This window comes from Sardina pilchardus, chromosome 11 (genome assembly GCF_963854185.1).
Source record: "Sardina pilchardus chromosome 11, fSarPil1.1, whole genome shotgun sequence".
In the NCBI taxonomy this organism is placed as follows: domain Eukaryota; kingdom Metazoa; phylum Chordata; class Actinopteri; order Clupeiformes; family Clupeidae; genus Sardina; species Sardina pilchardus.
Genome location: NC_085004.1, coordinates 27377490 through 27404989, shown reverse-complemented (window position 1 = coordinate 27404989; position 27500 = coordinate 27377490). Strand labels below are relative to the sequence as shown.

Sequence of the window (27500 nt, the reverse complement as noted above, 5' to 3'; positions counted from 1 at the left end):
TGATTAGGTTAGCCAGCACCAGGCTAACAAGGGCGTCTCCTGTTCCCGGGCACTAAGGTAAACAGTCTCAATTATCGCCCTTCATCAGGAATACCCAAATGAGCAGGCAGTCTTTCCTCACACCAGCCAAAGGACAAAATTTGAATCTCAAAGACTGACCTCAATTCCTGCCATCAATGGGTTTCAACAGGCCACATCTTTCTAACAGGACAGTTACACACAGAGAGAGAGAGAGAGAGAGAGAGAGACACACAGACAGACAGACAGAGAAAGAAAGAAAGAAAGACAGAAGAGAAAGAGAGAGAGAAAGAGCAAGCCAGACACAGCATGACAGGGGGAGAGAAAGAGAAAGAGAAAGAGAAAGAGAAAGAAAGAAAAAGAGTGAGAAAGACAAAAGGACAAGCCATGGAGGGACAGGAAGAAAGGCAACCTAAGATGCTTCAGACAAACTCTGACCATCAGCTAGGCTATTTCAGAGGCAGTCTGTGGAGGAGACGGGGTCCCTGTTGGGCAGAACACAATGCTTCCCGACAGTCCTCCCCAGGGTGCTGTACACTTCAACAAACACTTCAAACTGCCACAATAAAAAAAAAAATGAAAGCCAGATTATGGTATCATGTCTGTGTGTCTTCTTTTCTGTGTGCTGGGATTATTACAAGGGGCAGAGTGCTATGAACCACACCGGGTCATAGTTTCTGTGGGTTTCTTTTCAAGATGCCGTTGTGAAGCCAGTGAATTTCCACTGGAGGACCGCTTTAAACACAGAAACAATACCGGGGGCTCAGAGTGATTATTATTGTTACCGGCTTCTGTCTGAGCGATCAAGTGTTTATGCGCCCCTCTTGCTCCTTTGAAGATACAGATCCACAGCTCTTACATGAATTAGGCTAGTGAGAGAGGAGCGAGGGGCGGCCCAGAGCTGCTGAATTCTTCACAAGGCTGCAGCAACCTCAGCGCGCGCACAGCGAGAACGCGGCCTGTACTGTACGCACTGAGCAATTGTGCCGAGTGCTTTTTGGTGCCAGTCCACACCATCTTGTTTTCTGCCGTGCTATCGCGCTGTGGGAACCAGATGCGTCCAAGTGACCAGAACGGATGCAGACCGGTAAGGGCAGACAGCCACGGTATTGAACTTTTCACTCTTTATGAGCTCCGGTAGAAAAGCTTCATCAGTCTGTGCTACTGAGTCATACAAAAACAAATACGGCGTCATTTCCGAAACAGAATGAAACCATTGTTATTTGTAGAACTGCTCACCTAACATGCTTCAGCAGATCTTGTGGTATGCCAGGCAAGGGCACAGTGAGTGAGTCTACATTCACCTTACCTTATCAACTTCAATGAATTGGCACCTGAATGATTTAGGCCTAAACTACATGCAATGTACACTAACGTAGCCTGGGTGTGGGCTGGTCGCTTTGCTCGTTTCAGGATAATGCTCTGTACCAAGTAGCTAATATGTTATTTCCAGGTGATGTGAAACTAACCCCCACCACTTTCCAAATCCAGGTCACTGACATGCAAGCCATCATGAAAGCCTCCCGCAGTGGCCCCGGGAGGTCAAAGTGTACCCAATGTCAACAGCACCTTTACAACCTGCCGGCCTTCGCAACTTTCCTTCATGGGAACATGCTGGCTTCAAAATATATATTTTTTTGGTTTTGGATGTGCTGCCAACTTTGACAGAGGTGCAGTCAAGCACACAATCACAACAACAACAACAACAACAACAACAACAACAACAAGTCACATATATGCATTTACCCTAGTGTTGGCTTGTATCACAGTGACCAAAGCAGCAAAACCATACTACGCAAATCTTATTTTTTGTCTAAATCTCTGCTTTTTGTTACTTTAAACATGACACAGGATTTCCCAAAAGGGGAATCGCCTCCTTCAAGGTGCCACCCAGGTATCAGCCCCAGTCGTTCTAGCAAATGCCAACATCCCAGAGGACTAGCTTGTTGCCACAGGGATGGGAGATGTTATCAGAAGCAGTCCACAGCGCCCAGACTCTACGCACTATTACATTTTCATCATGTCAAACCGACATCTGGATGAGCCATCATTGCTGACATGTCCCATAAACACACAAGCCTGCTCCATATAAACCTACCCATCCAGACATGAGCTCACAACAGCGCTATGTTCGTCTTCATTTACATCCGGCTACTAAATAGTAGCCTCATCAACAGCTTGCACAATCTGACGATCGCAAGAGGGGGGAGACGACAAGACAGCAAGTGTGTGCAGTAGATGTGGGTAATGAATATAACGTCATCAGCAAGTCTGTCTCTATTTTTCCTCTCTCTTTCCGTGTGTGAATGGGTTCAAATCTTCATGCAGAGACTGGAAGTCTCATATTTAAAAATACCCCCTACTACTTCAACCCCGTCTCAAGAGGACTCTTCTGGGACTGGGACAAGCTCTGGGTCTTCAGAGGCAGTAAACAAATCAACGCCACTATAGCCTAAGCCTACAGACCCTCTCACTACCATACAGTTAATGTGTCTCAAGTGAGGCCAGTTTAAGCGCCTCTAAAAAGACTAGAAAGAGCACAAGGTAGTGTCAGGTAATGTTACTCTCCACAATTAGGGTGGAGACACCAACAGAAACAAATAAACAAACCTCGAACAAAATGACTGCATCATGCAAACAGTGGCAAACCCAAACAAGGCAGCTTTTGTCTGGACACCGGCTGCCCAGGGTTCGTGTGACTTGCACATACCCACCCAAAGGTCAACACATGGAAACCTGACTAATTTACCTGATCCATGCTGTTGTTCCTTTCTGACAATGAACCATATCTCCAACCTGACTTTCAGCATCTGAAATAAGCTACTGGCTGCCAAAACCCTAACAACTGAGCGTCTCCTACTTCATGCTCCATATGTTGTGGGTAGGTCATTCACACATACACAGACCTTGGAGGAAGGCCTCATCACGCAACGAATGTCGTCAAAAGAGTCTACTGACCATATCCCTGCATCCCAGACATGGTTACATAATCAGAGGCCCCCAAAGAATGACGCTACACTAAACTGTTGAAGGCTCCCTTGCTTATAGTGTCATGGGTCTACAGATCCCGCTGAATACAAACTACATAGGATATCATCACAAACACAGCAGTTCAAATGAAACAGCATGTTTGACACATATTGTACTTGACACTGACACATCTGGTTCTACAAATGCACTTTGGAGGCAGCCTAGCTCAAACCTGAAAACCTAGGAAATGCTTGCGAATGACAATGTGACTTAATGTTGGGCCCCTGGGCTTATCATGACCGAATACAGCCACTAGCAATGATGATATCAGTCACAGCGGATATCACTAATTTGTGCACAACACAAATTTCTGCTTAGTTGAGGCGATATGTTCAGCCTAGCTTTAGGAAAGATAAGCACATACCTAAGCCCAAAACCATTCAGTGCAAAATATTCTTTCAAGTCAGTTTTTGCAAGCTTTTCAGGCTGCAGTCTGCCGTCATCGGCTGAGTCACATAACTGAATGACATTTAAAAACACAAGCATATGCTTAACAGATCACACACAGACACTGCACATGAAGCCGTGTGGTGTGCTCAGTGTGTGCAATATCAGCAAATAAAGCCAATTATTAAAAACAGCATTGGTCTTCAGGCCAACTGTCCCTTGTAAAACAGATCCGTTTCAGGTCCCAGTTTTCATAACAAAAGCAACATAATGTTACACAATATGCTTTGCGAGTGGAGAGGGAGTATCACGCTGTTGATAGCATTAATCCTTCCATGGCAACAGTGGATTAACAACGTGGCAGAAATAGGGAGGACTAGTGATATTAAACGGTTTCCATCATGAGCAGCACTCTATTCTCAAAGTCATTACCGGAACACTAATTGTCCAACAGGATAAGCTATGGGCCATTTTATGTCACAGTGTGTTTTTTGGGACAAATAATGATAGTGGACAGAAATAACAATTCGCTCACCATCAACAACAAATAATATATAATCTACTTCTATCATCTTAAAATAAATATTTAGGCCTAATTCAAATGCATCGTCTTAACATGTCGTAAGCTCTACAATGGGTTTATGCATCTATTGCCAATTAACCGAAGCAAAATCACTTCCATTTGTTCAGCTAGGACGTGGAGGCTGAAGGAGGGAGATTTTCAATAACACCCCATCCCTAAAATATGTGTCACACACAGTGTGGCAATGATGAGAGAGGCACACCTTCCAAACCTGACAATAAGCCCCAAGCAATTACAGCTCTGAAAGAAAAAAGAACAGTTCGCCAAATGTCTCACTTTTGCAGGATAATGCATGCAAACAATAAAACACATGCAAGGATAATATACTGAGCCACATAATTATGGGTTAATGTTAGTCATCATTGCTCCTCCTTACCTCTCTTCTTCTCTTCTATCCTCACCAACAAAACCACACCTCTTTCCAGTTCTCTCTCTCTCGGTCTCTCCCTCACTGTCTCTCCCTCACAAAGGCAAATTTACATTCCAACGGAAACGTTTCCATTGAGAACCTTTACTCGCTGCTGCATTTTTACACCTGCCGTCATTTTTGCATGCTGGCGTTCCCCATGTCTGACTGCAGATAGAGGACGCATACTTGCCCAAGCCCCTCTCCATAGAGCACAGGAGAGCCTAGGGGTGAGGATCACAGGGTAGGTAAGGTTGCCTGTGCACCTGTCTGTGTGTGTGTGTGTGTGTGCGCGGGGCCCAGGCATCTTGCTCTGTAGCAGGCCATGTTGAGGTAGCAGAGTGCCCGGATGTTTCCTGCCCCCAGCCCAGGTGAAGGAGGGCTTTGTGTGGTGGTGGTTGAAAAAGTAAGGCAGATAGGGGCCCCTGTGGCAAACCTCAATGTGAAAGCTTGCTTTAATGGGGCCCTCTGCCACGCAAATACAGAGAGAGAGAGAGAGAGAGAGAGAGAGAGAGCTTAAGCAAGGAGTGAAAACAAGGCCAAATATGTTATTTTAGTCTGTGTGTTGGTGCATGCATTTTGGTGCGTGTAAATTTGTATGAATGCACATGCGCTGGAAAAACAAATCCCTGATCAAAATTAAGAAAGCATACAGATCATTCTATAAAGTAATCGAATAAAAAAGGGGGGGAAAAAGAGTTTCTCCAACAGCAATGAATAAAAATAGAAAAAAAAACCAGTTACAATCCAACATCCCTTTCTGGTGCAGTGTCCTTGAGACTTGCAATTTAAACCACAAATGGTGAAGAACAGCCCTATACACACAAAACGCGGATGCAGCACTCAAGATAAACAGCAGTAGTCAGTGATCTAGGGAGGCAGGGAAGCTAAAGCTAAACTAAAGAGTCCAGTCCACTCAAAAGAAAGGAGAAAAACAATTTTGACAGATAGTATTTACTTAAAACAAATATGCATGTCTTGCTGATAACCACAAAGTCAGTAGTGCAAAGTTGACTTGTGGCATATGGCAGAGTGGGCTTGCGCATCCTACAGTTCATTCCACATAGGCTGCATTTTTCCTGCCACAAAAATCAATGGTACTGTTACTGAAAGTGGAAGTCACTATGATCCTAAAACACAAAGACACCATTCATTCATTCCCTCAACATGTGCTCCAAACAGCCGAGAATATTACTCAAGTGAGACGAAATGGTGAGGAACTGACAAAGACCACTGCACAAGGAATGGCCATATGACATTAAGTTCATTATTTTCAGAAATGCAATCAAACCTTTCATTTGATTGGGAGGGGGGAGGGGGGTCACATATGAAAAAGTATGACATTTAAACTGTCAAAAATCACATTACCCAGCCTGTGGCCGGAATTTTTCTTCATATTTCATTGAGAAAAGAAAAATATGCCTTTTTTAACACTCACACACAGATCAAAAGAAAAATGGCTGAAAGGTTGAGCAGTTCTAGTTACATTTTGTATTTTCAACAACCAACAATTTCCCCATCTCCACACAAACCAATACCCACTCATACAAGTACGCCTGTGTTGTTTACTAAAATACTAGCTAGCAGCCTGCTGAAAACAGGTTTTCTGTCGTTTGCAATTCCGAAAGCAACTTGCTAATATTATTTCAGTGGTTATTTCAATATTTTCCAACAAGGTTAAAAGCAGCACAGTAAAGCCAAACACAAAGTAATTTGCCATTCAAATGCATAACTGCACACCGAACAGCAACACAGAGGAGAGAATGTTAGCCTGGATAGCTTTGAGGATTTGTGAGTGAACAAGTCAGTACCTTAGAATTCCCTCACTCCGACCACCCACCCACATCATAATAGCTCACCCAACTAACTGCAATAGCTGCTAGAGAATCTCATCCGGTCGAAAGTCTAGAGTTACTAAATTACTTGCAAACTGTCAGCTAAATGCATGTCAAATTATAATTTATCTTCACGTTACAAATTAACAATTTGTGTCATACTCATTTGAGATTTTGTTACACTTTGCTTAACTTTAGGGTTACAAGTTGCCTTACCCTTGAAACAGTGAGGTCCGTCATAAGCTGCTCAAAGGCCCGTGTCTCCTCCGCTTGTTTCTGATTGTGCAGGGCAATCTTTTCGCTGAATTTCCTCGGGTTTGACCCACTCGAGCTCGGGGATCCCGACATTGTGAGGGCCGCAGAGTTAAACAACTTTACTTGACAAAGGTAGGAGTTTAGAGTTGGAGCAAAAGTCACAAGTCTGACCAACAGTCCATTGTCGGGATTCGTGAAGAGATTTCTCCAAAGTGTTGAAAGAGACAAAATCGTTGGACGCTGGTTTACTTGCTGTCAAGCTTATAAAAACATTCGTTAGCTAGCTAACTCGCTAGTCCACCAGCCAGTTACGCTAGAAAAACAAACTAAAACTAAAACCCGAGAAGAAATATAAAGGGATAACTCTCAAGGCAGCTCCGACACAATTTGTACTAGAAGTAGCTAAATGGAAAAGTCCCGTTCCGACTACTAAACTCCGAGACACAAAGTAACTTGTTAACGTGTGCTAAAGTAGCAAAGACAATTCAAATGGAAATGCCACCTACTTGGCTAATTGGACAACTTGTTAAGCCAGCGCAGTTTTCAAGCTAACAAGCTTGCGTTAGCATGGTTGAGTAGCCAGCTATAGCTAGTTTATTGTGTGCATCGTTTTGCCATATGACCCAAGTAAACTCAACTCACTATGAATAAATTGATAACATAAAACTAAGGATATAGTGGCTACACATTTACTACACCAAAATCTGAAGCAGTCATTGTAGTTGTTTGATAACTGACAAGTTGATTTGACAGATTCAAACAGCTAACGGTAGCGTACCCTAAGGTTCGGTAATACTAATCTTAGCAAAGGACTTGCTAACTGGCTAAAGTTGTACCAGCTTTTGCTAGCTAGCTCGCTAACTGTTCAGCGAGCTAACCTGTCATTGACAGATTTTGTTGCGCCACAGTCAGGAAAACCTAAAAAAACAACATTCACGATCGTTTGTATTTTTTATATGCAAAATGCACCACTATAAACGAAGTGCTATAATTGTAGTAATGTTGCGACACCAAGTTCACGTTAGCTCGTAAAAGCGTCTGTGCTGAAACGTTGGCAAGCTTATTCCCTAGCCAACATAAGCAATGTTAAGTTTATCAAAAAAATAACGTTAGAGTTCCCCCAAACAACCGCTCACGCACTCAGAACTGTGAATTGGCTCCTGAGAAATATGAACTCTCCAAACTCTGAAGTTTTCATTTAATCCACGAAAAACGTAAAAATCCTCGCCTCTGTTGATTTCGGTATTTCAACAAGTGGTTGTGCAGAGAACGTTACGCAAAAGCAAAACAAAACCCTAAACAGCTTTATCCTGTAACCAGCCTGTGTCTTTCTCCAACATTACAGTATAACGCCACTTTCACGGTGCAACATGCAATTTCATAACCTGCAACCAGATCGAATATGTCTGTGATCAAATAATCTCTCTATTATTATTCCGTGATATTCCTTCTTCCAATGCCATGTACTCCTTTTCAGTGTCCTCTATAGCATGTTCATCACTCCAGAAGTCGACGGCGTTATCACTTTTTGAAGTTCTGACTCCTCCACTACGTTTGAGTAAGATCCCTTACTCAAAGCGCAAATAGCACGAAAACAGTACCTTCCTTAAAACTGCGAAACAACTTCTGGACGGCTCTCCACAAGAGGGCACAGCGGAGCTCTTAAAGGGACAGACATGATTATTAATTTGACAAGACATATCTCATGTGTTCAGATAAAATGAAGTGTCTGATTGTTTTTCTACCATAGATTGGTTCAGATGAATTTCTGTCACAACAGTCTGGAAACAATCCCTACAATTAATTGCTTTCATTGTAACGTTTATATATATTTGTATTTATATGTATGTATGTATGTATGTATGTATTTATGTATATGATCATGATTTTCTGTAAACAAACAAATATATATAATATATAAACAACAATATTGTTGTTTATATATTATATATATTTGTTTGTTTACAGAAAATCATGATCATAGTGGCTCTGGCTCAATATTGAGACAATGTTTTGTGGTGTATTACATTACATTACATTTGGCTGACGCTTATTAAACAAAACGACTTAGGCCTACAACATGGTAAAAACATTTAAGCTTTTAAGAGCACTTCTAACAACAAATTGAAAACCACAGAAAGTGCATCAATGAGTGTAATAAGTGCATCAATGAGTGCAATTGTCTGTAGTAGTGCTATGAGAGGAGATGTTCTCTGAAGAGCTGGGTTTTCAGAAATGTTTTGAAGATGGCAAGGGATGTCCCTACTCTAGTAGGAACAGGTGCATTCCACCAATGAGGGACAACAGATGAGTAAAGTTTGGATTGGCCTGAGCATGCTGGTGGAAGAGCTAGACGTCGCTCGGCTGAGGAGCGCAGCGGTCGTGTGGTAGCGTATGCCTGTATGAGGGCATTCAAATAGGTGGGAGCAGAGCTGGAGAGTACTTTGTAGGCAAGCGTTAGTCTTGAATTTGATGCGGGCGGCCAACGGTAGCCAGTGTATTACAGTGTATTACATTTTCATATCAGACCAAAGACAATCCAGAAGTTTGGTATGATTTCAAAATCACATGATTTGAGAAAGGCAGGCTTTAACCCTATCTGGTATAACAGACAATTATCCCAACAACAATAAAGTGATCGAATAAAGGTATGAAATGTTGACTTTAGTTGACATTATAACATGTAAATGACTGACTTTTTTAAGTGTTTATGACACTCCTGTTAGTAAACTGGAAACAGTAAAAATATAAATGTAATGGTCGCCTATAAATCCAACATACACACAGATAACTGTGACACTAACCTTATTTTGTGTCTTTTATTCACATTTGCTCAAAGATTTCATAAGTATAAGCCTTTTCCGCTCTCCACGTTGATGCCTTCCAAGTGGTCTGACATGCTTCAGGAGCGGGGACGTTGTAACGTAATCTCTACCAGTTTCAGTACCTCCCTGAAAAGACTTTTTGCAGGTTGGGATGTCTGTAGGCCTACTGATTTCTCGGTAACTGTTGTCATTCTGTGCATGCTTGGAAGACTGTAATTCACAAATGAAAATAATGCTGAGTTGACAAAGATTTGGGTTGTTGCGCCACTGAGAGATTGGCTATTGAAACTGTTAGGGGAGGGGTAGCAATTTGATCCCTACCACTTTTGCAACCGAAAATGAAATATCACTTAAAGGAATAGAGAGCTTTTTAAACAAAGTGTGTATCATTTTATAATTCCTTCATTTATTTAATGATTTTTAAAAATTAATTTAAGTATGCTACGCGTAAAATGAATGTTATATGAACTCCAGTCATGCTTATCGCTGTTCTAGTGCATGATGTTGAGGTATTGGCAAAGGTAGATACTTCACAAATGTATTACATGTGCAGAGTCAACAGTTACAGTTTGTTAATGTGATATCTATCCAAAACGTTTGACAGGAATTCTGGCAAAATGTCGAATGTAGCACATTTCTGTCATTTACAGTAGGCTATATGCTTGGATATAACCCTGAATAGTTCACCTTTAACAAATAGCCTAATTCCAAAATGAGGCTGTAGATTTAGCATCCAACTTTGGGCGGTGCAGCCCAAACATTAAAAGCTATGGGAGAAATATTACATATTACCACAAGGTAGAGAAACATATTCAAATCCATCCTACCAACAATGAGCACTTCACAGATTAAGTGCAATTAATCTGTGTTTATCATTTTTGTGAAGCCAATGGACTTTACAGTGGTGGTCAGACAATGGAAAACATGTAGAACATGTGCTCGGCCTATTTCACAGTATATTGGAAAACATATTTGACATCTGGACTCAAAAGACCAGCAGACATCCAAGTTCATACATTTACCTCATTTCAAAAGTATTAGATAAGTTGTGGTAAGTGGGGACTGTAGAAATAAATATGGAATAATATGCATTACTGCTGTATCCTGTGTATATCCCTGTATTAATTAGGCCAGGCTGTCAAACAGCTGCTGTAGGAATTCTTCTACCAATTGCACATTTTTTCCTGTAATACAACTAATTGCAGGGGGAGATGCTGATCTCTTTTCTGTTGTTGTTTTCCAGGCATCAGTCCAAACATATGCTGAAGAAAGTCCTCTCAAAGTCTTCAAAAACACATTCATATTTTTATAAAGTTTAATAATCCACAATATATCTTTACAAAACTTTTTTTTTAATTTTTGAAAAAGTTGCGCTGTTGACACTGACATAGTACAACTTCAATTGTGTTCAACTTAAAATTACTATTAAGTAATTGATTCCCCTTTAAAAATTAAACAAACAAAAAATCACAACTGGACAAAAACAGAAATAGCAGGACGTAAATAAAATGCATACAGCATAAAAGAGAGCTGAAAAATCTACTTTTTCCTATGAGGCTTGTATCCAAAGTGGAATGTCAGGAGTGGAGCATGGTAAAGGTTTCCTTGGCACTGGCTCAAACAGCCATTGTTGCCATCAAACAGACAGTTTCCCTGTGAATCACCTATTTTGGACCATCCTCGCTCATCTCATAAATTTGCAAACATCTTTATATATCTCTTAATATTTTTAGCATTAAGGGCAATTGTCATTGAAGAGCATTGATATTTTCAATGGGACAAATATTATTAAACAAAATATGCGGTCTAGAAAATGAAATTCTCTCTTTACACGGCATAAGTATAAGCTCATGCAAGTCTGCAGCAAATTTTGAGCAAACTAATAAAAATATATCTTGACCTTTGGACTACATTCAACACAGCTGCAATATAATAATAACCAATGATATACAATACAAACTTCTACCATACTATACGCAGCCATGGCTGTGAGCTCCAAGGAATTCTCCACAGTGAATAAGGCACATGTGAACTTAAGGCAACATTTTGTAGTAGTGCAGCAAATGAAAAATGATAAAGGGCTGTCTGTAGACCAAGGAGTTTTTGGTTGCATCCTTACATGGAGGAGGAGTATTTAGTATGTAATTCAATTCTTAAAGTGTCTTTCAGTCTCTATTTGCCATAGAACTTCTTGTTGAGCAGGAAAATGAGTAGGTTGACATTGATGGTGGCTTTGTCAAACAACTTCATCACAGCAACACCTTCATACTGTAGTTGCAGCAGGTCCTGAGACAGACACAGACACACATAGTTTTTAAGCATGACAGCATCACAACCGACTTTAATGACATGAAAGTATAACTGCACAGCATGATTGAGTGTATAAATAACTCAAAACCCTGCATGCAGTTATGTGGTCTTGGTGGAGTTACCTGGTATTCTAGCATGACTGTCTCCAGATGGACACCCATGAATTTGGCCTTCACGTCAAACACACCCACAGCCTCAGATGGGGAGATCTCAAAGATAACGTTTTTGTATCTGAGAGGTGGGGGAGGAAAAGAGGTAGTGAATTCAATTATTTGATATGGTTATTGATATTGTTGTTATTATTACTATTATGCTTAATATATTCTTTTCAACTTTACTTGAAATATCTTTTAACTAGTACAGTCGCTTTGGACAAAAGTGTCTGCCAAATAAGCATACAAGTGCATAGTAGTAAATATAACCAGCAAACTCACTGATTTGTCTGCAGGTCATCGATCTCGATCAAGACGCCCTTCTCGTGTAGCCGGGCTGCAGTGTATTTCTGGGAGACCTGCTTGCTCTTCTTGGCCTTGGCATCTCCGGGCTTCTTGTGAGGCCTGTGAGCAGAGGAGAGAAGTGTTCCTTTTGAGTGTGTGCATGACACCGAAGGTACAGTAGAGCAGGCCACTGTTTTTCTCACTGCACAACTTTCAGAGAGAGTTAAGTAGGCCATCGATTGATGCTTAAATCTTGCCTTGAGAGCACATTTTCAAACACACTTTTTCAAGATGTAACTCTTTAAAATATTGTGTAAGACCTTCTCTGTGGGTCATTTAAAGCCTACCTTAGATTTACCCAAGATTTGGGAAAGATTCTTGAAAGATTGTAGTCTTTTGAGTAAAGCTTGAATGAGGGGCATTAGTTAAAAGACTACAATCTTTCAAGAATCTTTCCCAAATCTTGTCAGTGTAAGGTAGGCTTAAGATGAGTGTGCTGTATGCTTAACACTCACACCTGACATCCTTGTTGTGACGGCCATAGCCCAAACTGTGGATACGTGAACATTACTTACTTTCCTTTGGTGGCAAGGTTGTCCATGCACGTCTTGATGTATCGGTTGTAGTAGTCAATTTGCTCATTGAAGAAGTTGGTCTTAGAGCTGAGGGCAGAGTTGGTCTGCTGCAGTTTCACCAGCTCCGCCTTCCTCCGCTGCCGATACCTCCTCTGGTTTCTGATATCCTACGAAAGACATCATCACAACACAGACAGACATGGCTTTAGAAGTGTGTACAAACATCCAGACAATGTGAGAATATAGGACATGCCAGGGACCTTAATCAAATGGTGCGTGCGTCATTTGGTCTGAAGAATTGGATTACCGGTATTGGAAATGGGGTAGCCTCGAGCAGACTTGGGAAACTGAGGTCAGAGTTTGGCAAATATCCCCTCGGTGTGTATGTTTCTCTCTCTCTGTGTGTGTGTGTGTGTATGGATATGCCAGCTCTGTGGTCTCTGTTTGGACACGCTTGGAGACTACAGAACAGAATGTGGAGAGTGTTACTACTCTCCCTTGCTCCGTCTCACTCAGCGAAGGCTCTGCGCCTCGCCTTAAGCCTTGGCCTGCGATCAATCCGATCCATTTCGCTCATGTGAACAAAAAACGTTCCCCTCGGGTTGTTCCCTTTCCCTCCTTGAGTGGCAGGGTCCTCAGTGTTCCCATCACTGAGATCTGCTGCTCGAGTCCCGGCTCTCAGACGCTGAGCTGCCACATGCTCTTTTGTGGCTGGTAATCTGATCTAGGCAAACACTTGAGACTACAGTATCCTCTCAAACCAAGGAGGAGCTCCATTCAAATGTTGTCAGGGCACAGTACACAAGCAGACTGTTGTTTGAAATATTTTTAGCTCAACGAGTGTTATTTATATAATAGGCTTGGTTTATTTCACTTAAGAGTTCAAATGCAACGGTACCAGAACTTGAATCAAACTGAATGAGTAAAACCGAGGAACATATACAAATGTTTGCAGTAATCATTACCTTGTTACACCAAATTTCCACCATAAGGAAGCGTGATCACATGCTTAGAATAGATACAATGTTACAATGTTCCCAAAGTGGGAGCAAATGTTAAGGATATATTTGATATGATTACATTTATCTTTGCTTTTGCTCTGCTGACACCTTACTGTACATAAAGTCTGATTTGATTTGATAGAAAAAGAGATGACACCATTTTGCTTCACAGTCAGAATCTTCTGCATCATATGCTGTCTAGTTACCTTGGCAATGTCGTTGATGAGGTCCTGGTAGCGGTTCTCCGGATGCACTTTGCCCAGCTCACCCAGTCGCTGCAGGTTGCTCCTGATCTTGTCCTTCTTGCCCTGCAGGGTGAGGCTGTCGTCCACCACTGGCTTGGCCTGCTTCATCTTCTCCGGGGTCTTGGCATCCCGGATGGCCCTCCTCTGCATGGCCCGCTGGTATTCCACTTCCTGTGAATGGAAAAGAGACAACGAGGCAAGAAAAGACAAAAAAGACAGAGAGGGGTTGAGAACACTCATTTACGAATTTATACCACATTATGGGCTTGCCTAGAAGCCATTTTTCATTTCTTAGGAAGGCATTACCAGACCTAAACATCTGTCTTTGGATGAGCGTAAAGGAAATTCTCATTCCACTCTGGAATTAATCCTGTTGTTGGATTCTGGAGAGCTACCACATTTGTCAGATAGAACAGATTTTTGTTCAAGGGTGGAAATCTATCATCCTTTGGGGTTTTGACAGAGGCAGTGCATCCTTTGATACATGTTGAGGCTGGATTTACACAGAGAGATGACAAAGTCGCTGTCTCTCTGCCGTGTATCAGCCTATCATTGGGAGAAACAATGACTCCTTTGTGCGATCCCTGAGTGAATTTGGCCTCGACGTCTGTCAAAGAGCTGCACTCAATTATGTGAGTCACGCAACACTGTTGCAAGCAGTCCAGCATGATTTACAGAGACGGATCTGTGCGCTTACAGCTCGTTCAGAAGCAGATGCAAACAGAACGGAAATATACTTTGCCCATCCAGTTCATAGTTATATGGTGAATGCTGGTCCAGTGATGCTTCACATGGATCTGTTAGCTGCCTTCATGAGTATCGTTGAAGAGAGCATCAAACTCTCTGGAGGAACGGTCGCTTGTGAGGTTGAATTTAAGATTTGTGGCAGCGCAAAGTTGGTGTTTAAGACTGTTCGATAACTCGCTCAGAGACCAAGACGAGTTTGCCTTCAGTACTAGTACATTCATATTAATTGATGACTTCTTACTATTGCACCATTCTCACCACTGCTGTGACTGCTTATATCTATCCATTGCGGAATTAATAAACGATTATCCTCTTTTAACACTGTATCTTTTGTCAGAAAAAAAATATCTGGTAGAAAACCCCAAATGGGTTTTTTGGCTCCACCTGCACTCTTGGCCAGCTGGTTTCCCTCAGCAGCAGTCGTTGCAAATGTAGACATACTAGGACTCCAAATACCAGAGAGGCCTTTACCCTTTCTAGTCGATGTGTGTTTGAAGCTCATGTTTACCTGCTCAGGAGAGGGTGAAGACTCCAGGATCTCGGTGAGTGTATCTCCAGGTTGGAAACGAATTACGTCCACTATCAACCGCTTGGTGCTGGAACAAAGTCAAAGAGATAAACAATCAGTCAGATATATTAACAACACACACACACACACACACACACACACACACACACACACACACACACACACACACACACACACACACACACACACACACACACACACACACACACACACACACACACACACACACACACACACACACACACACACACACACACACACACACACACACACACACACACTAATTCCACCACTGCTCTGTTCAATGTGCTTATCACAGTTATCAGAGGCATCAGTGAGACAGTAAGACCCATAAGCGAACACTGCTTACTTCAGTAAGAGGGTCCTGGCGTCCATCTCAGCATTGGCCTCAGCTGGGACGTCAAACTTATTGGTGAGTGTGAGTGACACCTCCGTCTTCCCCATCTGCTCCCTGGCAGGGTCATCAGGAGGGAGGGGGTTTTCTCCTGTGGTGGACGGAGGAGGTGAAAGAGTTTGAGGACGTCTGATCATGGCAAGACCATCTAATTAGGAGCTGAGAGGGACTTCTGTAATCTATGTCCAAATGTGTACATAGTTCTACACAGGGATGAAATCTTTGTCATAAGGTGCTTAAAGCCACTGGCCTCCTACCCCTTCCTGCCTGTATGAAATATAAGCCCTAAAAACTGGTCATTGGTCACTATTAAAACATTGTCATTTTAGCCAGATATATCCCAGGACCTATAGGGCTCGGGATCATGTCGTGAAAACTTTGCGGGCACAGCCATATTGGCAGCCTCACTCCTTAGTATGTTGCTGTGTAGTGGGGTGTAACAGCGCAACCCAAGATTGCAAGAGGAAAAGAATCGCTAATACTATATTTCTGCTTCTTGTCTTCTGCATCTGAATGAATGGATATTGCGTTCGGTGCGCTACCAACATGTCGGCAATATTCCTAGAATGCAAGTCGTGTGCCCGAGCCCTATTGTTCTTTGAAGAGCAACCAGTAAACTCAGATTTTACTCTTGTTGATAAAAGGTCCAGTTCAAAGTCCATCCACATCTGACCCCATTTGATTCTCACCTATCAACGTCTCGATGGTGGGCACCTCGCCCAAGTCCTCCAGTAGCTCATGGATCGGATCATTGTGCTCAGGAGCGATGGCATCTTGATGGTCTAACAGGAGCTGAAAGAAAACAGAACCAAGACAAGTCAAAACTTTTCTTTCAGCAAAGCGTAACTGTACTTCATACCATGCAAGACCTAGAACAGCCATATTTCTGCACCCCATACACAGAGAGCACTGAAGTAAAAATCTTAAATCAGAAGGTGCTGACTCACCGTGTGTGTGTTGATGATCTCACCGAGGGAGATGTAAATGACTGGTTTGGTGAGGGTGACCAAGTCGGAGTACTGATCAATGTTAAACCTATCTTCAAGCGAGGGCACATCACACGCTGCCTGGAAGAAACGCCTACATGGGTGGAAATAGACAGAGGACAGAGGATGTCCGTTTCCTTATCAGTGTGACATCTTGACAGTTTCATCGAGACAACTAACTGCACGAATACTTTACTTTTAAAAAAAATATATGCTGAAAACAATGGCAAAGATATTTATAGTAGGAACAAAAGCATACACAATCAAGAGAAATTGGTTTTATATGGCAGATTCCAGCTACTTTAGTAGTCATGGACATTGCAGTGGCTGTGTGGTTCTACCTACCTGAACTTTTGGTAGGAGCTGGTGAGGTACTCATTGATGGGATTTAGGTGGGCGTTGTCTCCCAGGAACATCTTGTTGGAGGCAGCATGCTGGAGCATCTTGGCTATGGAACCCAGGTTCCGCCTCTGGTCAGTAGTGAGCTGACTACCCGCAGACATCTCGATGATGTCAAATGCATCAGGGGCCACGATAGCTGGATTCATGTAACGGTAGTAGAGCAGGTTGCCCACAATCTGCACACACACACACACACACACATTTGATTACTTTTATTTGGACCCAGAAGACAAGCAAATGATACAAGATCCAAACACTGTGGGAAAAGTCAATGACATGGTGACAGATCTACTAGGCTTACACACTTATTAATGTAGCATTCAAGATTCAAGGATAACACACACACACACACACACACACACACACACACACACACACACACACACACACACACACACTGCTGAGCATGTTGGCACAAATCAAGATGTTAATTGAAAGATATTGCACCTAATTTTAGACACACCAGAGACTGTGCACCTGCTAGTATCATGTTACATGCATGAAGTAAACACATGGTGGCTGGCACTTGAAAACCAACGTTGTTAACAGTGGAAGTGAGTCATTTTACAGCTCTGGTTTAAAAGTAGACGTGAACATTTTATCACCTCATCAATGCCTATGTCTGCAGGGACTAATACACAGACAGAAAGAACAAGAAGATAAACAAAGAGATAAAAATGAAGAGAAAGTGTGAGAGGGAGTACGAAAGGAAGAAAGAAAGAGAGAGAGAGAGAGAGAGAGAGAGAGAGAGAGAGCTCACCTTCTCTGATTGGCCACAGCAGAGCAAATATCTCCACACAACAGTGAAGGCAAAGGAGGAGAAAACTGCAATAGGAGGGGCGAAGAAGGAACAAAGGAGGAGAAAACAGCAGTCAAGGACACAGAAAGAGGGAGGGAGAGAGAAAGAGAGAGACAGACAGGAGGAAAAAAGCTGTAGTTCTAGAAGTAGCAACCTCATTCAGTTTTAAAAGTGGAGATTTTCTGACACCATAGCAACAGAGGAAAGAGGAAGAGAGAAAGTGCTTCAGCTGTGAAGAGCAGACTCCATCTGACACACACTCACACACTCTTAAGAGTTCAGAGTTGTTCTGACTTTCATATGCTGGTTTGTTTTTGTGGAGTACTGAACCTTAAGCACATGAACGTCAACTTGAACCGTTCATTAACATGAAGAGTCCACAAACCTTTACTAGTTCATCTTCACTGGCATCAGGGAACTTTTCACTGAGCGTGTCCTTCAAAACCTTTGCAATAAAGCGCATCCCATACCTACAGAGGACAGGAAACAAAGGGCATTTATTTTTAGTTCCCAATATACACATACTCACTTGCTCACACACACACACACACACATCAAATTACAGACACACTTATATCAATAGCAGCAGAGCCTCCCATAAAACCCCCAACTGGTTTGAATATGCAAACTCTAACACGCCGCAGGTCATTTCCATACATTACACAATGATGATGATGTGAGCAATGAGCCCTATGAGAGTTTCCATTCTAGATAGCCATCATCGAGACAGCCCCACGGTCACACACACACACAGACAGATTCTTGTGCGTGCGGGAACACACACTCACGGGATTTTGTCGATGGAGACTACGATGGCGGACAGGAACTTGTCGGTGACGGCCCTCATGTTTTTGATGGAGGCCTCCAGGCGCGTGCGAACCTCCTCGTGGCTCATGGCCTGCTCTGGCGTCACGTCGTACGGCAGCTTGCTGTCCAGGAAACGAGCAAAATTATGGGATGCCGTTACGAGAACATTTGAATGACTGTCACTAGCACACGTTATAGCACTTACACAATTACCATGTAAACAAACATCAAACGGAAAGCATGGAAATATGTGAAAATTATGTGGGATATTTTAAACAAACACACTGACATACACACCACACACAACACACAAACACACACCTGGCCTCTCCGGTTTGCGATTCCATTTGGTTGACCCAGCTCTTGTAAATGTCCACGGGGTCCGTCTTGATGTTTAGTGACTTGTCGTCCATGATCTCCTTGACGACGGGAGCGAGGATCTGCCTGAGGGCGTTCTGGCCCCGAGCCCCTCTGTTGAAGCTCACCACCATCTTGATGACTGTTGGGTTTCCGGTCACAATCTCCTGAAGCTGGTCCACCTTTGACCTGTGTTCACAAAGAGCTGCTTAACACAGAGTCCCCTTCTTCTGCTTCATTAAAAATCAAGATACTGAGCGCCATATAACCCTCTCATGGCATTCAGTAAAGTTACTTAATATGATGTTAATGGTTAATATATAACTAGTTCATGTCCATTTCTGCACTGGTGTTAAGATAGCAAGCATGACAAGTTTCCTCCATTCAATTTATGATAAGAAAGCCTGTTGTGTTATATATCTAAGGACTAAATCTATACTCAAGAACCCTGCCACACTCCCTCAACATCAGGGAGGTGATATGACCGATATGGCAGGCCGGCCTCCTTACTTAATCTCCTCCTGCAGAGCCGTCTTGAAGAGCTTGAGGAGCAGGTACTCCTCGCGCTGGTTGGAGGCGTAGTTGTACAGGGTGAAGATCACAGAGTCCATGAACTTGGTGGACTTGTTCTGGGGCATCTGGAAGATCAGCTTGGCCAGGTAGGTTGGGTTTGTCTGGCAAAAGAGAGGGATCACCGATTGTTATAATCATGACAGCTTAATTATGGCGTTGTTTCATGGGAGACTTAAAGTTCAGATGGACTCTAAACACACGGGTATAAAAGACAAGAAAATAAGCTTGGGCCCCCGCCTATAAGCTTCCCTAGCTTCTTTGGGGGACCCATTCACTTTACCCATTTTAAATTTATAACCCTACTGTAATATTTTGTTTGAAGTGGTATTGTGAATAAACTAAACAATAAATGTATCATTTAGCTAATGTGATGTTTTTACAACATAGATCATGATCTCTGCTACAGCAGTACATTACTGAGACTCCCACTAAATCACATGATCCTTCTGCAATGCTCAGCATTAACAGAGATCTTCCACTGGCACGCATGTGGTGCAGAGGCTGCGGCTGAGGCTGAGGCTGCGCTCACCTGCAGCAGGTAGAAGAGGTACTGGTAGGCCTCCAGCTTCACCCTCTTCTCCTTGCTGAGGGCCTTGAGGCCGCCCTTGTGCTTGTTCATCATCATCATGTTGGACAGCGCGCCCTTGTTCTTCTTGGTCAGCTTCTTGCTGTGGGACACCACCTCCTGCAGCGTGATCTTGTTCTTGACCAGCAGGCCGATCTTGATGTCCATCAGGTTGAGGTCGTTCTCCAGCTGCTGGTTGGAGCGGATGTTGGTGACCACCTCCTCGCGCAGACGCATCAGCTCCAACTCCTCCTGGAAGTCCTGGTCGCTGTGGTCCAGCAGGTGCACGAACTTGCGCACCACGGCCATCGGGGGCTCGTCAGCGTTGACTGTGGAGAGGGAGGGTGAGATGGACATAATATTTACAGTAATTTCCCGCATATGTCAACTTACTTCAAAATTCTTCAAAACTTCAAAACACCAATATTAGTAGTACAGTAATTTCCTGTGTATAAGCCGCATTGTGTATAAGCCGCAGGACAGTGTTTTAGGCAAGTTAAAAGAAACAAAACCATATTAACACCAAATTAACTGGCCCCCCTGTATTAACCTCATAGCTGAAGAAATTTAGCAAAATCAATGTAGAAGCTGCGGCTAATAGTCGGGGAAATTACGGTATACAACATTGATGTAAACTATGTAAGATTATTACATAAACGCAAGCGTAAAATTACAACACTTGATTGATTCATGAACTAGACGGTTTACACATGTTCCAACCGATTGATCGATTTCTTGATCATCCGGGATTGAACGATTCCAGACATATTCCATATTTTATTTTCAAAGTCTAATTGCTTTACACAGAAAGTACATGGATTATGTTCAATGTACTGTGGATAATAGCCTTTGAATGTTAAATCACAAATGGGAGAAATAATGGAGTGAAATGGATGGTCATGAACATGTAAAAGAAGCAAATAGCTATGGGCTGTCTAATTATTTTTGACACAGTTTCAAACTTGACTTCATGGGGATTTCCAGAGATTTCATCCAAACAAAATAGTTTTCAACATTTCCAAGACTTGCACATTTGTAATTGTAATAACTCATAATACAATTGCCAGTATAATCCAGCTCCAAAGTTGACTTAAATAATAATGATTATGGAATGAACTGGTCCAGCTGGAGGTATGAGTGGGCTGAGAAATGGCCGCAGTACTCACTGAGTGTCTTGTAATCGTCTCTGGCTTTATTGGCCCGGATGAAGGCCTGGATTTTCACTATTTCATCCATCTGGGGAGCAAAGCAAGCAGCTGTGAGCACGAGCATCAACACCGTTCAGGCCAGACAATGCAGCCGGCCAGGCAGTTCAAACACATGTGCCTCTGAGCCCAGGAGAGCGCCGCGCGCATTCTTTAACATAAAGAAGATACAGCAGTGCACAGAGGCGAACTCTATCCCTGTTGTGTGGCCATAAAAGGCCTAGGCATTAGGGAGTCCGTGTATAATGTTTGTTATGAGACAAACAACCTAAAGAGCTTAGGTTGTGGCCCTTGTATACCATAGGCAACACAGCAGACAGCAGGTTTTTTTTCTCAGCTTGAAAAAGCACAGACCACTCGTGGCATCTGATATGGAACAGCAGTGCTGCTGAGTGGAGATCTGTGGGACGGAATTCAAAGGGGAACGGAACACGGTCGGGCACTCACGTGGTCCTCGAAGTACTTCAGTCGGTCTTTGTACTTCTTGCGAGCTTGGTGCATCCTCACCATCGCTTGAATCTGCAAAGAGGATTAGCGGTTGTGCATTAAGGCACCAGGACAAAGGCTTAAGAAGTGTATGCAGTTGTCTCTCTGGACTAGTCTTTGCTCTGCGCTCAGGCCAGAATGTTATCAGATCGCTCCGTGGTGAGACCGCAGTGGACGGCCATGGCATTTGGTAGCAAAATCTGGCATTTAATGACCGTGTTAATGGCTAAAATCTAGTATTCTGTTTCCTTGCAATGCACTGGTGTTAAGATGGCAAAGTTAATCCAGGATCGAGTTTAAAAGAATGACACAGCTCAGAGGAAAGGGGTCTTTTAAAAGGTCTTACTTTTTGTCAGTGTATGGGTTTCTTGGAAGACTCAGATATGTGATTATTAGTCTCATCTGAAGATTTCTATCTCTCTCTCATTCTCTAGTCTACACCATAAACACACACGCGCGCACACACACACACATACACACACACACACAGCAGTCTTACCTTGACTGCTTGTTCACTGTTGTCCTTGAGATACTTCACTCTGTTTTTGTACTTCTGCCTCTGCTTGTAGCCTCTCCAGTGGGCCTAGAGTGGGAAAAGGAATTAACACTTTGAACTATGAACTATACACTGCAGGGACAGACTTCCGCTTATTTGTGATGGCATTATTGGAAGTCAACAAAATAGCAAGCTAAAAGACTAACTGCGAATATGAGAAAAAAAGAAAAGAAAAATATGAATGAATCTTTTGGTTTTGTGCAGGTGTGTGTATATACACATGGTTACCATGGGAAAGAGAGAGAAAGGGTTAAATCAAGTCACCTGGATACACTTGGTAGACTGATCCTGATCCGTCAGGTAGGCAAGACGATTCTTCATGGCCCGCCTGACCAGGTAACCACGGCAACGGGCTTGAAGCTTGGCGATGAGGCTCTCGTTGGCACGCCAGAGCTGCTCCCGGTTATACGCTGCCGTCACCCCCGACACCACACCCTGCCACGAGAGAGAGAGAGAGAGACAGAGCAAGAGAAAGAGAGCGAGAGAGAGGCAACGATTAAAGCCCTCTTTTTCATGAGCAACAAACACCCACATCTAGCAGGTCCCAGGGGCACGTCGGTTACTCAGCAAGGCTCCACTCAGCCTCTCTCTCTCTCTCCATTAGGAGCCATTTGCATGATGCATTTGGTGCATTAGCAACGTGGCTCGCCAGAGCCATTTATGTTTTCTCAATTATGCCTCTCCAGTCTTACACAAAACATTACAAGAAGCTAATTAACTAACTACCGGTAACCGCATTTCGATTCAGAGTTGCTTCTCTAGGCCAACACAAAAACTAGCCTAAATGGCACACTAGACTGCAAACGGGCTATCTAAACTAACACACTACAGTAAATGACCAGGCTGAGGTGGTCGTTAACTAGCAGGCCAACTCTGATTGACTGAGACGCTGCAGAGCGAGCGCTGTTGTGAGTGAGTGCGCACCTGGATGTCCTCCTTGTTGAGCAGGGTGTTGTTCTGGAGAAAGTCCTGGGGCTGCTGCCAGCTGCCCTCCCCGGTCTTCAGGTTGTAGTAGTAATTATGCCCTCCCTTCACCCAGTGCTGCACCCACTCACTGCCATTATCACCTGAGGGACAAAAGAGATCAGAGAATTACACACACACACACACACACACACACACACACAATGGATATTCTGCATCATTTGAAGGTTAAACATCATTTTCAATGTGACAAGAACAGAGTACAGGAAGCTTCTGAGGGGATTTCAATTATGAAACTTGTGTCTGTGAAAATGTGTTTATTCTCTTCCCAGACAACTTCCTTGACAACCCATTGCAAACGGAAATAAACAGCCTCAGGAAATAAAGCCTTACGACACATGCGTTACACAAAAGGTAACAGGTTTTAGGAAGTGCTACGATCACAATGCCACATCAGCACTACACACAGTATCTCTATCTTCTATGTATCTGATGTTTTTAAATGCCCCTATGGAGGAGCGTGCCACCCTCCGCTTTGCCTTCTTACCCTCCGTCTTCTTGCCCTCTTTGATCTTGGATAAGTCCGTCTGGTAGGTGGGCGCGCACTCCGCCGTCACCCCGTAGAGTCCAGCCGCTGGAGTCCTGAGCGCGGCCAGCGTCTGGGCCGAGTCGCCGCTGTCCACCGCCTCATTAATGCCCTGGATGGCCTTGGAGACTACAGTACAGAGGAAGGGGAGGAGGTACTTTAAGTAATACTTTTATGCAAATGCATACATGTTGTGATTCATACATTCATGCATATATTAGGGACTAATTGACCATTAAAATTAACATTGTAGTTGTAGTTGACAGTAGTCAACTGGCCATGGACAAAATGGCTAAAGGCTAAACAGGCTAGACATTCATATGTGTATATGTATCTGTGTAAAGCTGCATTTAAGTGCAGTGAGAACACATCTGCTATGGATAATGATCTAACGATGAAACATCTACTGCCAACAGCAAGAACTACCAGTAGCCTAGTGTTAGCATCAGCACCTGTAATAATGACTAGTTGACAACTGTAATGAAACTGTAACTCAAATAGTGAAAATAGTTGTGAAACCGCTAGCACACATGCATTTGTGGAAATATAGGCAGTAGTGTATAACTGTTTCTCTATTATCCAATAATATTAAGAGACTTACGGTTTGTACGCTTTGTATCTATTTTATAATTTGTTTCATTATACCACACATCAGTGACCAAGTCTTCCAACGCCCTTGCCAGGCTGATTAGCATATTCCCCGACAACACCAAAAGAGCTTACTAGCTTTTTTAAAAAAAAAATGTATCCCCCCCAAGATACTGAATGAATTAGGTTCTCAGGAAAATAGAATTTTGTTATTTTGAGAAATACATAAGTAAGGTCAAGATCAGGAAAAGATAAATGTTAACGGATGGCATCTTAGGGTTTCCATAGTAATAACAATGACATGTATAAAAATATTACTCAAGAAAAAAGGGGAATATGGCTTGGAGACAGTTTCAATTTTGTAAAAACAGGAAGAGCAACTCATTTTTTTAATTTGAAGTGTAAAGGTCCTACAAGAGCACCCATTTCCACAATACAAACATGACCTCTATGTCTAAAAAAAGATGAAAGACAATTAGAGAGCGAATGGAATATTGCACATTCTAGCTCCTGTGAAATAATAATAAAAAATAAAAAAAAAGAAGAAGATTTCGCAGAGGGAGGCAGGTGAGTCAGAGAGATAACGACAGCACGGAACAAAAGCCTGAATGCTTTAGCATCTCTATGCCATCCACCTTCAAAGGCACTCAGTGCCTCTAGAGCCAGCCCTGCGCTCTCTAATGCAAATGGCTCTCTGCTCAGGAAGTTCATCTCCATTTAGCACATCATTCAAACACAAGGGCTAAGGGGATTAATGACCGGACACTGCTTGAGCGATGCACACTGGTGCGACCAGTGTGCCCGTATGGAGATGTCAGCATGAAGGGCCGGTTAGTGGGCAGAGGCACCTGACCTGACCCAAAGGGACTTTGATGGGATGCTTATTAGGGGGGCGGGTCTAGTCACACTTACACTGCAGGGCCTCCTGAGTCTCCTGATTGGCTCTTTGGATGGCATCCTGAATCTCATCCAGCCAAAGCACCGCCGAGGGATCCTGCGTCTCCTGCACACACACACATACATGATAAGGTTAATCAAATGTTAGGGCAACAAAAGAACTTTACAAGGAACAATAGAAGTATCAACAGGAGAACTGGACAGGAATGATGGTTGAATTAATAGTTACACAATGAAAAGCGTAATATAAGATTCATTGAATAAGTCTGTCTATTTCCACCACACTATGAAGTTATGTTCACTATGATGTTGTGAAACCATCTGAACACTAGATGGGGTTAGTGTCTTTTCTAAAGCTAACACTCAGTTTATTCACAATCTAGACTAGCAGCAGGCATGCAGTTCTCAACCACAGACTTCAACAACAGTCACTCAATCCAGTCTGAAGCTGATAACATTACACAACACAACATGAAGAAGCAGGCGAGCACCAACCCCCCAAACAATGTGGAAGCCAGGATATATAGCCCCTAAAGTTACCAACAGAGAAGCCAAACAACAAACTGTTTGTGCCTGTAATCATGGGCTTTACTCTTGCACGCATTAATGAGAAACCTAAATAAGGGGCCAGGTGTTTATCTGATGCACCAGAGATACCACAGACTGTGGGTGGCGAATTAGGGAGTAGTAGCGCATAGCAGCCCGCAGGGGGAGCCTTGAGGCACGGCTCAACACGCCGAGCCCCTTTCCGGAGTGTTCATCTCTGGCTGCTGATTGGCCGAGAGGACAGAGTCTACACCATACCTCCCCCTTCCTTCACAGAGGTGCAGAGAAGTATGGGGAGATGGAAAAAGAGAGATGGAGAGAAAAAGAGGAGGACTGTCGAGGAAGAGGAATACAACAGAGAGGACTAGTAGTGTTATGGTAGAAAGAATGGAGAAAATGTGCACAGAAAGATATATATATATATATATCACACACACACTGTCCAGGAAGAGGAATACAACAGAGATGACTAGTAGAAAGAATGGAGAAAATGTGCACAGAAAAGAAATATATATATCACACACACACACACACACACACACACACACACACACACACACGTAAAATAGTCTCTGGCTGAGAGAAACAATATATATACGATGTAGAGAGAGAGGGGGGGGGGGGGGGAGGGAGAGAGTAGTGGTAGAGCTGGAGGTAAAAGGGAGATAAATGTACAGCACAGAGGAGAAGTTGAACAAGATGACAGCGTTTCTCCTGAACTTTAATGGAGAAGTGGAAAGCCTGGCTCTGCCAGCAGTGGGACTCTGAGACTCTTTAAAGCTCACAACACCAGTACACTCAAGAAAACAGCAGGACTAAATGATTCAGAGAGACACTGAGAGGAAGGGAGGGAGAGAAGAGAGAGACAGAGAGACTAAAAAGGACAGAGAGACTAACACAGATGAGGCGGAAAAGGCTGTGCGCATTGCAAGCTCAGCACATTTTGAGTGGTTTTAAAGTTACAGTTAAAAAGAAAGTGAAAAAGAGTAGTCGAGTTCTGTAAAAAGTCTTCTAGGATTCTCATTCTATATATGTGCCTTGTTAAGTCACAGAGATATATAGAGCTCAGCTACTGAGACAGTGAGGAAGTAAGTTAGCAAAGAACACTAGAGTCATTAAACAATATTAATCTTCAACTCTTCTACTTCTCATTTGCCTGAGCTTGCGACAGGCGACTAGCCATGACTGGTTGGTCTGTCTAGTGACAGTCATTCTATAACATTAATATACAACATACACACAAACACACACACACACACACACACACACACACACAGACCTAACATGACCTTTAGTTAATGGAGGCCTCTAAGGAGGGATGTAGGCACTCCTCTCTTCTAAACCCACTTCCTGTCTCTCTTAATTGCCTCACCAACACTGAAGAATTTCCCTCCCCCAAACACATGGACAAACACACACACACACACACACACACACACACACACAGGTCCCTTGTCAACACACATAACTCCTGGAAATTAGTGCCTCAAAAACAAGCGAGTCACAGTAGCTGGCTCACTGTTTGGGATCTCGTTCTTTGCCCTTTTAAGGCAGCGAGGGAATCACGGTCATGGTTATTTCCTATTCCTGTGCAAATGATCACAGAGGAAATGGCTTTGCTGTCT

At 43.0% G+C, this 27500-nt stretch overlaps 2 protein-coding genes across 4 annotated transcripts in view; both read right to left on the bottom strand.

The window, feature by feature from the left end:
• crtc3 (CREB regulated transcription coactivator 3) overlaps nt 1-8065 on the bottom strand; it is a 45214-nt gene extending 37149 nt beyond the window's left edge. For all 3 annotated transcript variants that reach the window (XM_062548478.1, XM_062548480.1, XM_062548481.1), the window contains exon 1: nt 6476-8065. In XM_062548478.1, coding sequence (XP_062404462.1) covers nt 6476-6607 — 132 coding nt within the window. In that variant the 5' untranslated portion in view covers nt 6608-8065. The remainder of the gene's footprint in view (nt 1-6475) is intronic.
• A 2609-nt stretch (nt 8066-10674) lies between these two features.
• Nucleotides 10675-27500, bottom strand: part of iqgap1 (IQ motif containing GTPase activating protein 1) — a 44187-nt gene continuing 27361 nt past the window's right edge. The window contains exons 16-37 of the mRNA XM_062548672.1: nt 25345-25435; nt 23806-23973; nt 23259-23401; nt 22599-22769; nt 22278-22361; nt 21740-21811; nt 21254-21323; nt 20052-20416; nt 19460-19623; nt 18914-19138; nt 18574-18714; nt 18171-18255; nt 16930-17162; nt 16546-16678; nt 16288-16390; nt 15554-15689; nt 15163-15250; nt 13869-14078; nt 12662-12828; nt 12084-12206; nt 11772-11880; nt 10675-11625 (exon numbers count right to left, since the gene is read on the bottom strand). Of these exons, the coding sequence (XP_062404656.1) occupies nt 11512-11625; nt 11772-11880; nt 12084-12206; nt 12662-12828; nt 13869-14078; nt 15163-15250; nt 15554-15689; nt 16288-16390; nt 16546-16678; nt 16930-17162; nt 18171-18255; nt 18574-18714; nt 18914-19138; nt 19460-19623; nt 20052-20416; nt 21254-21323; nt 21740-21811; nt 22278-22361; nt 22599-22769; nt 23259-23401; nt 23806-23973; nt 25345-25435 (3195 nt within the window). The 3' untranslated portion in view covers nt 10675-11511. The remainder of the gene's footprint in view (nt 11626-11771; nt 11881-12083; nt 12207-12661; nt 12829-13868; nt 14079-15162; nt 15251-15553; nt 15690-16287; nt 16391-16545; nt 16679-16929; nt 17163-18170; nt 18256-18573; nt 18715-18913; nt 19139-19459; nt 19624-20051; nt 20417-21253; nt 21324-21739; nt 21812-22277; nt 22362-22598; nt 22770-23258; nt 23402-23805; nt 23974-25344; nt 25436-27500) is intronic.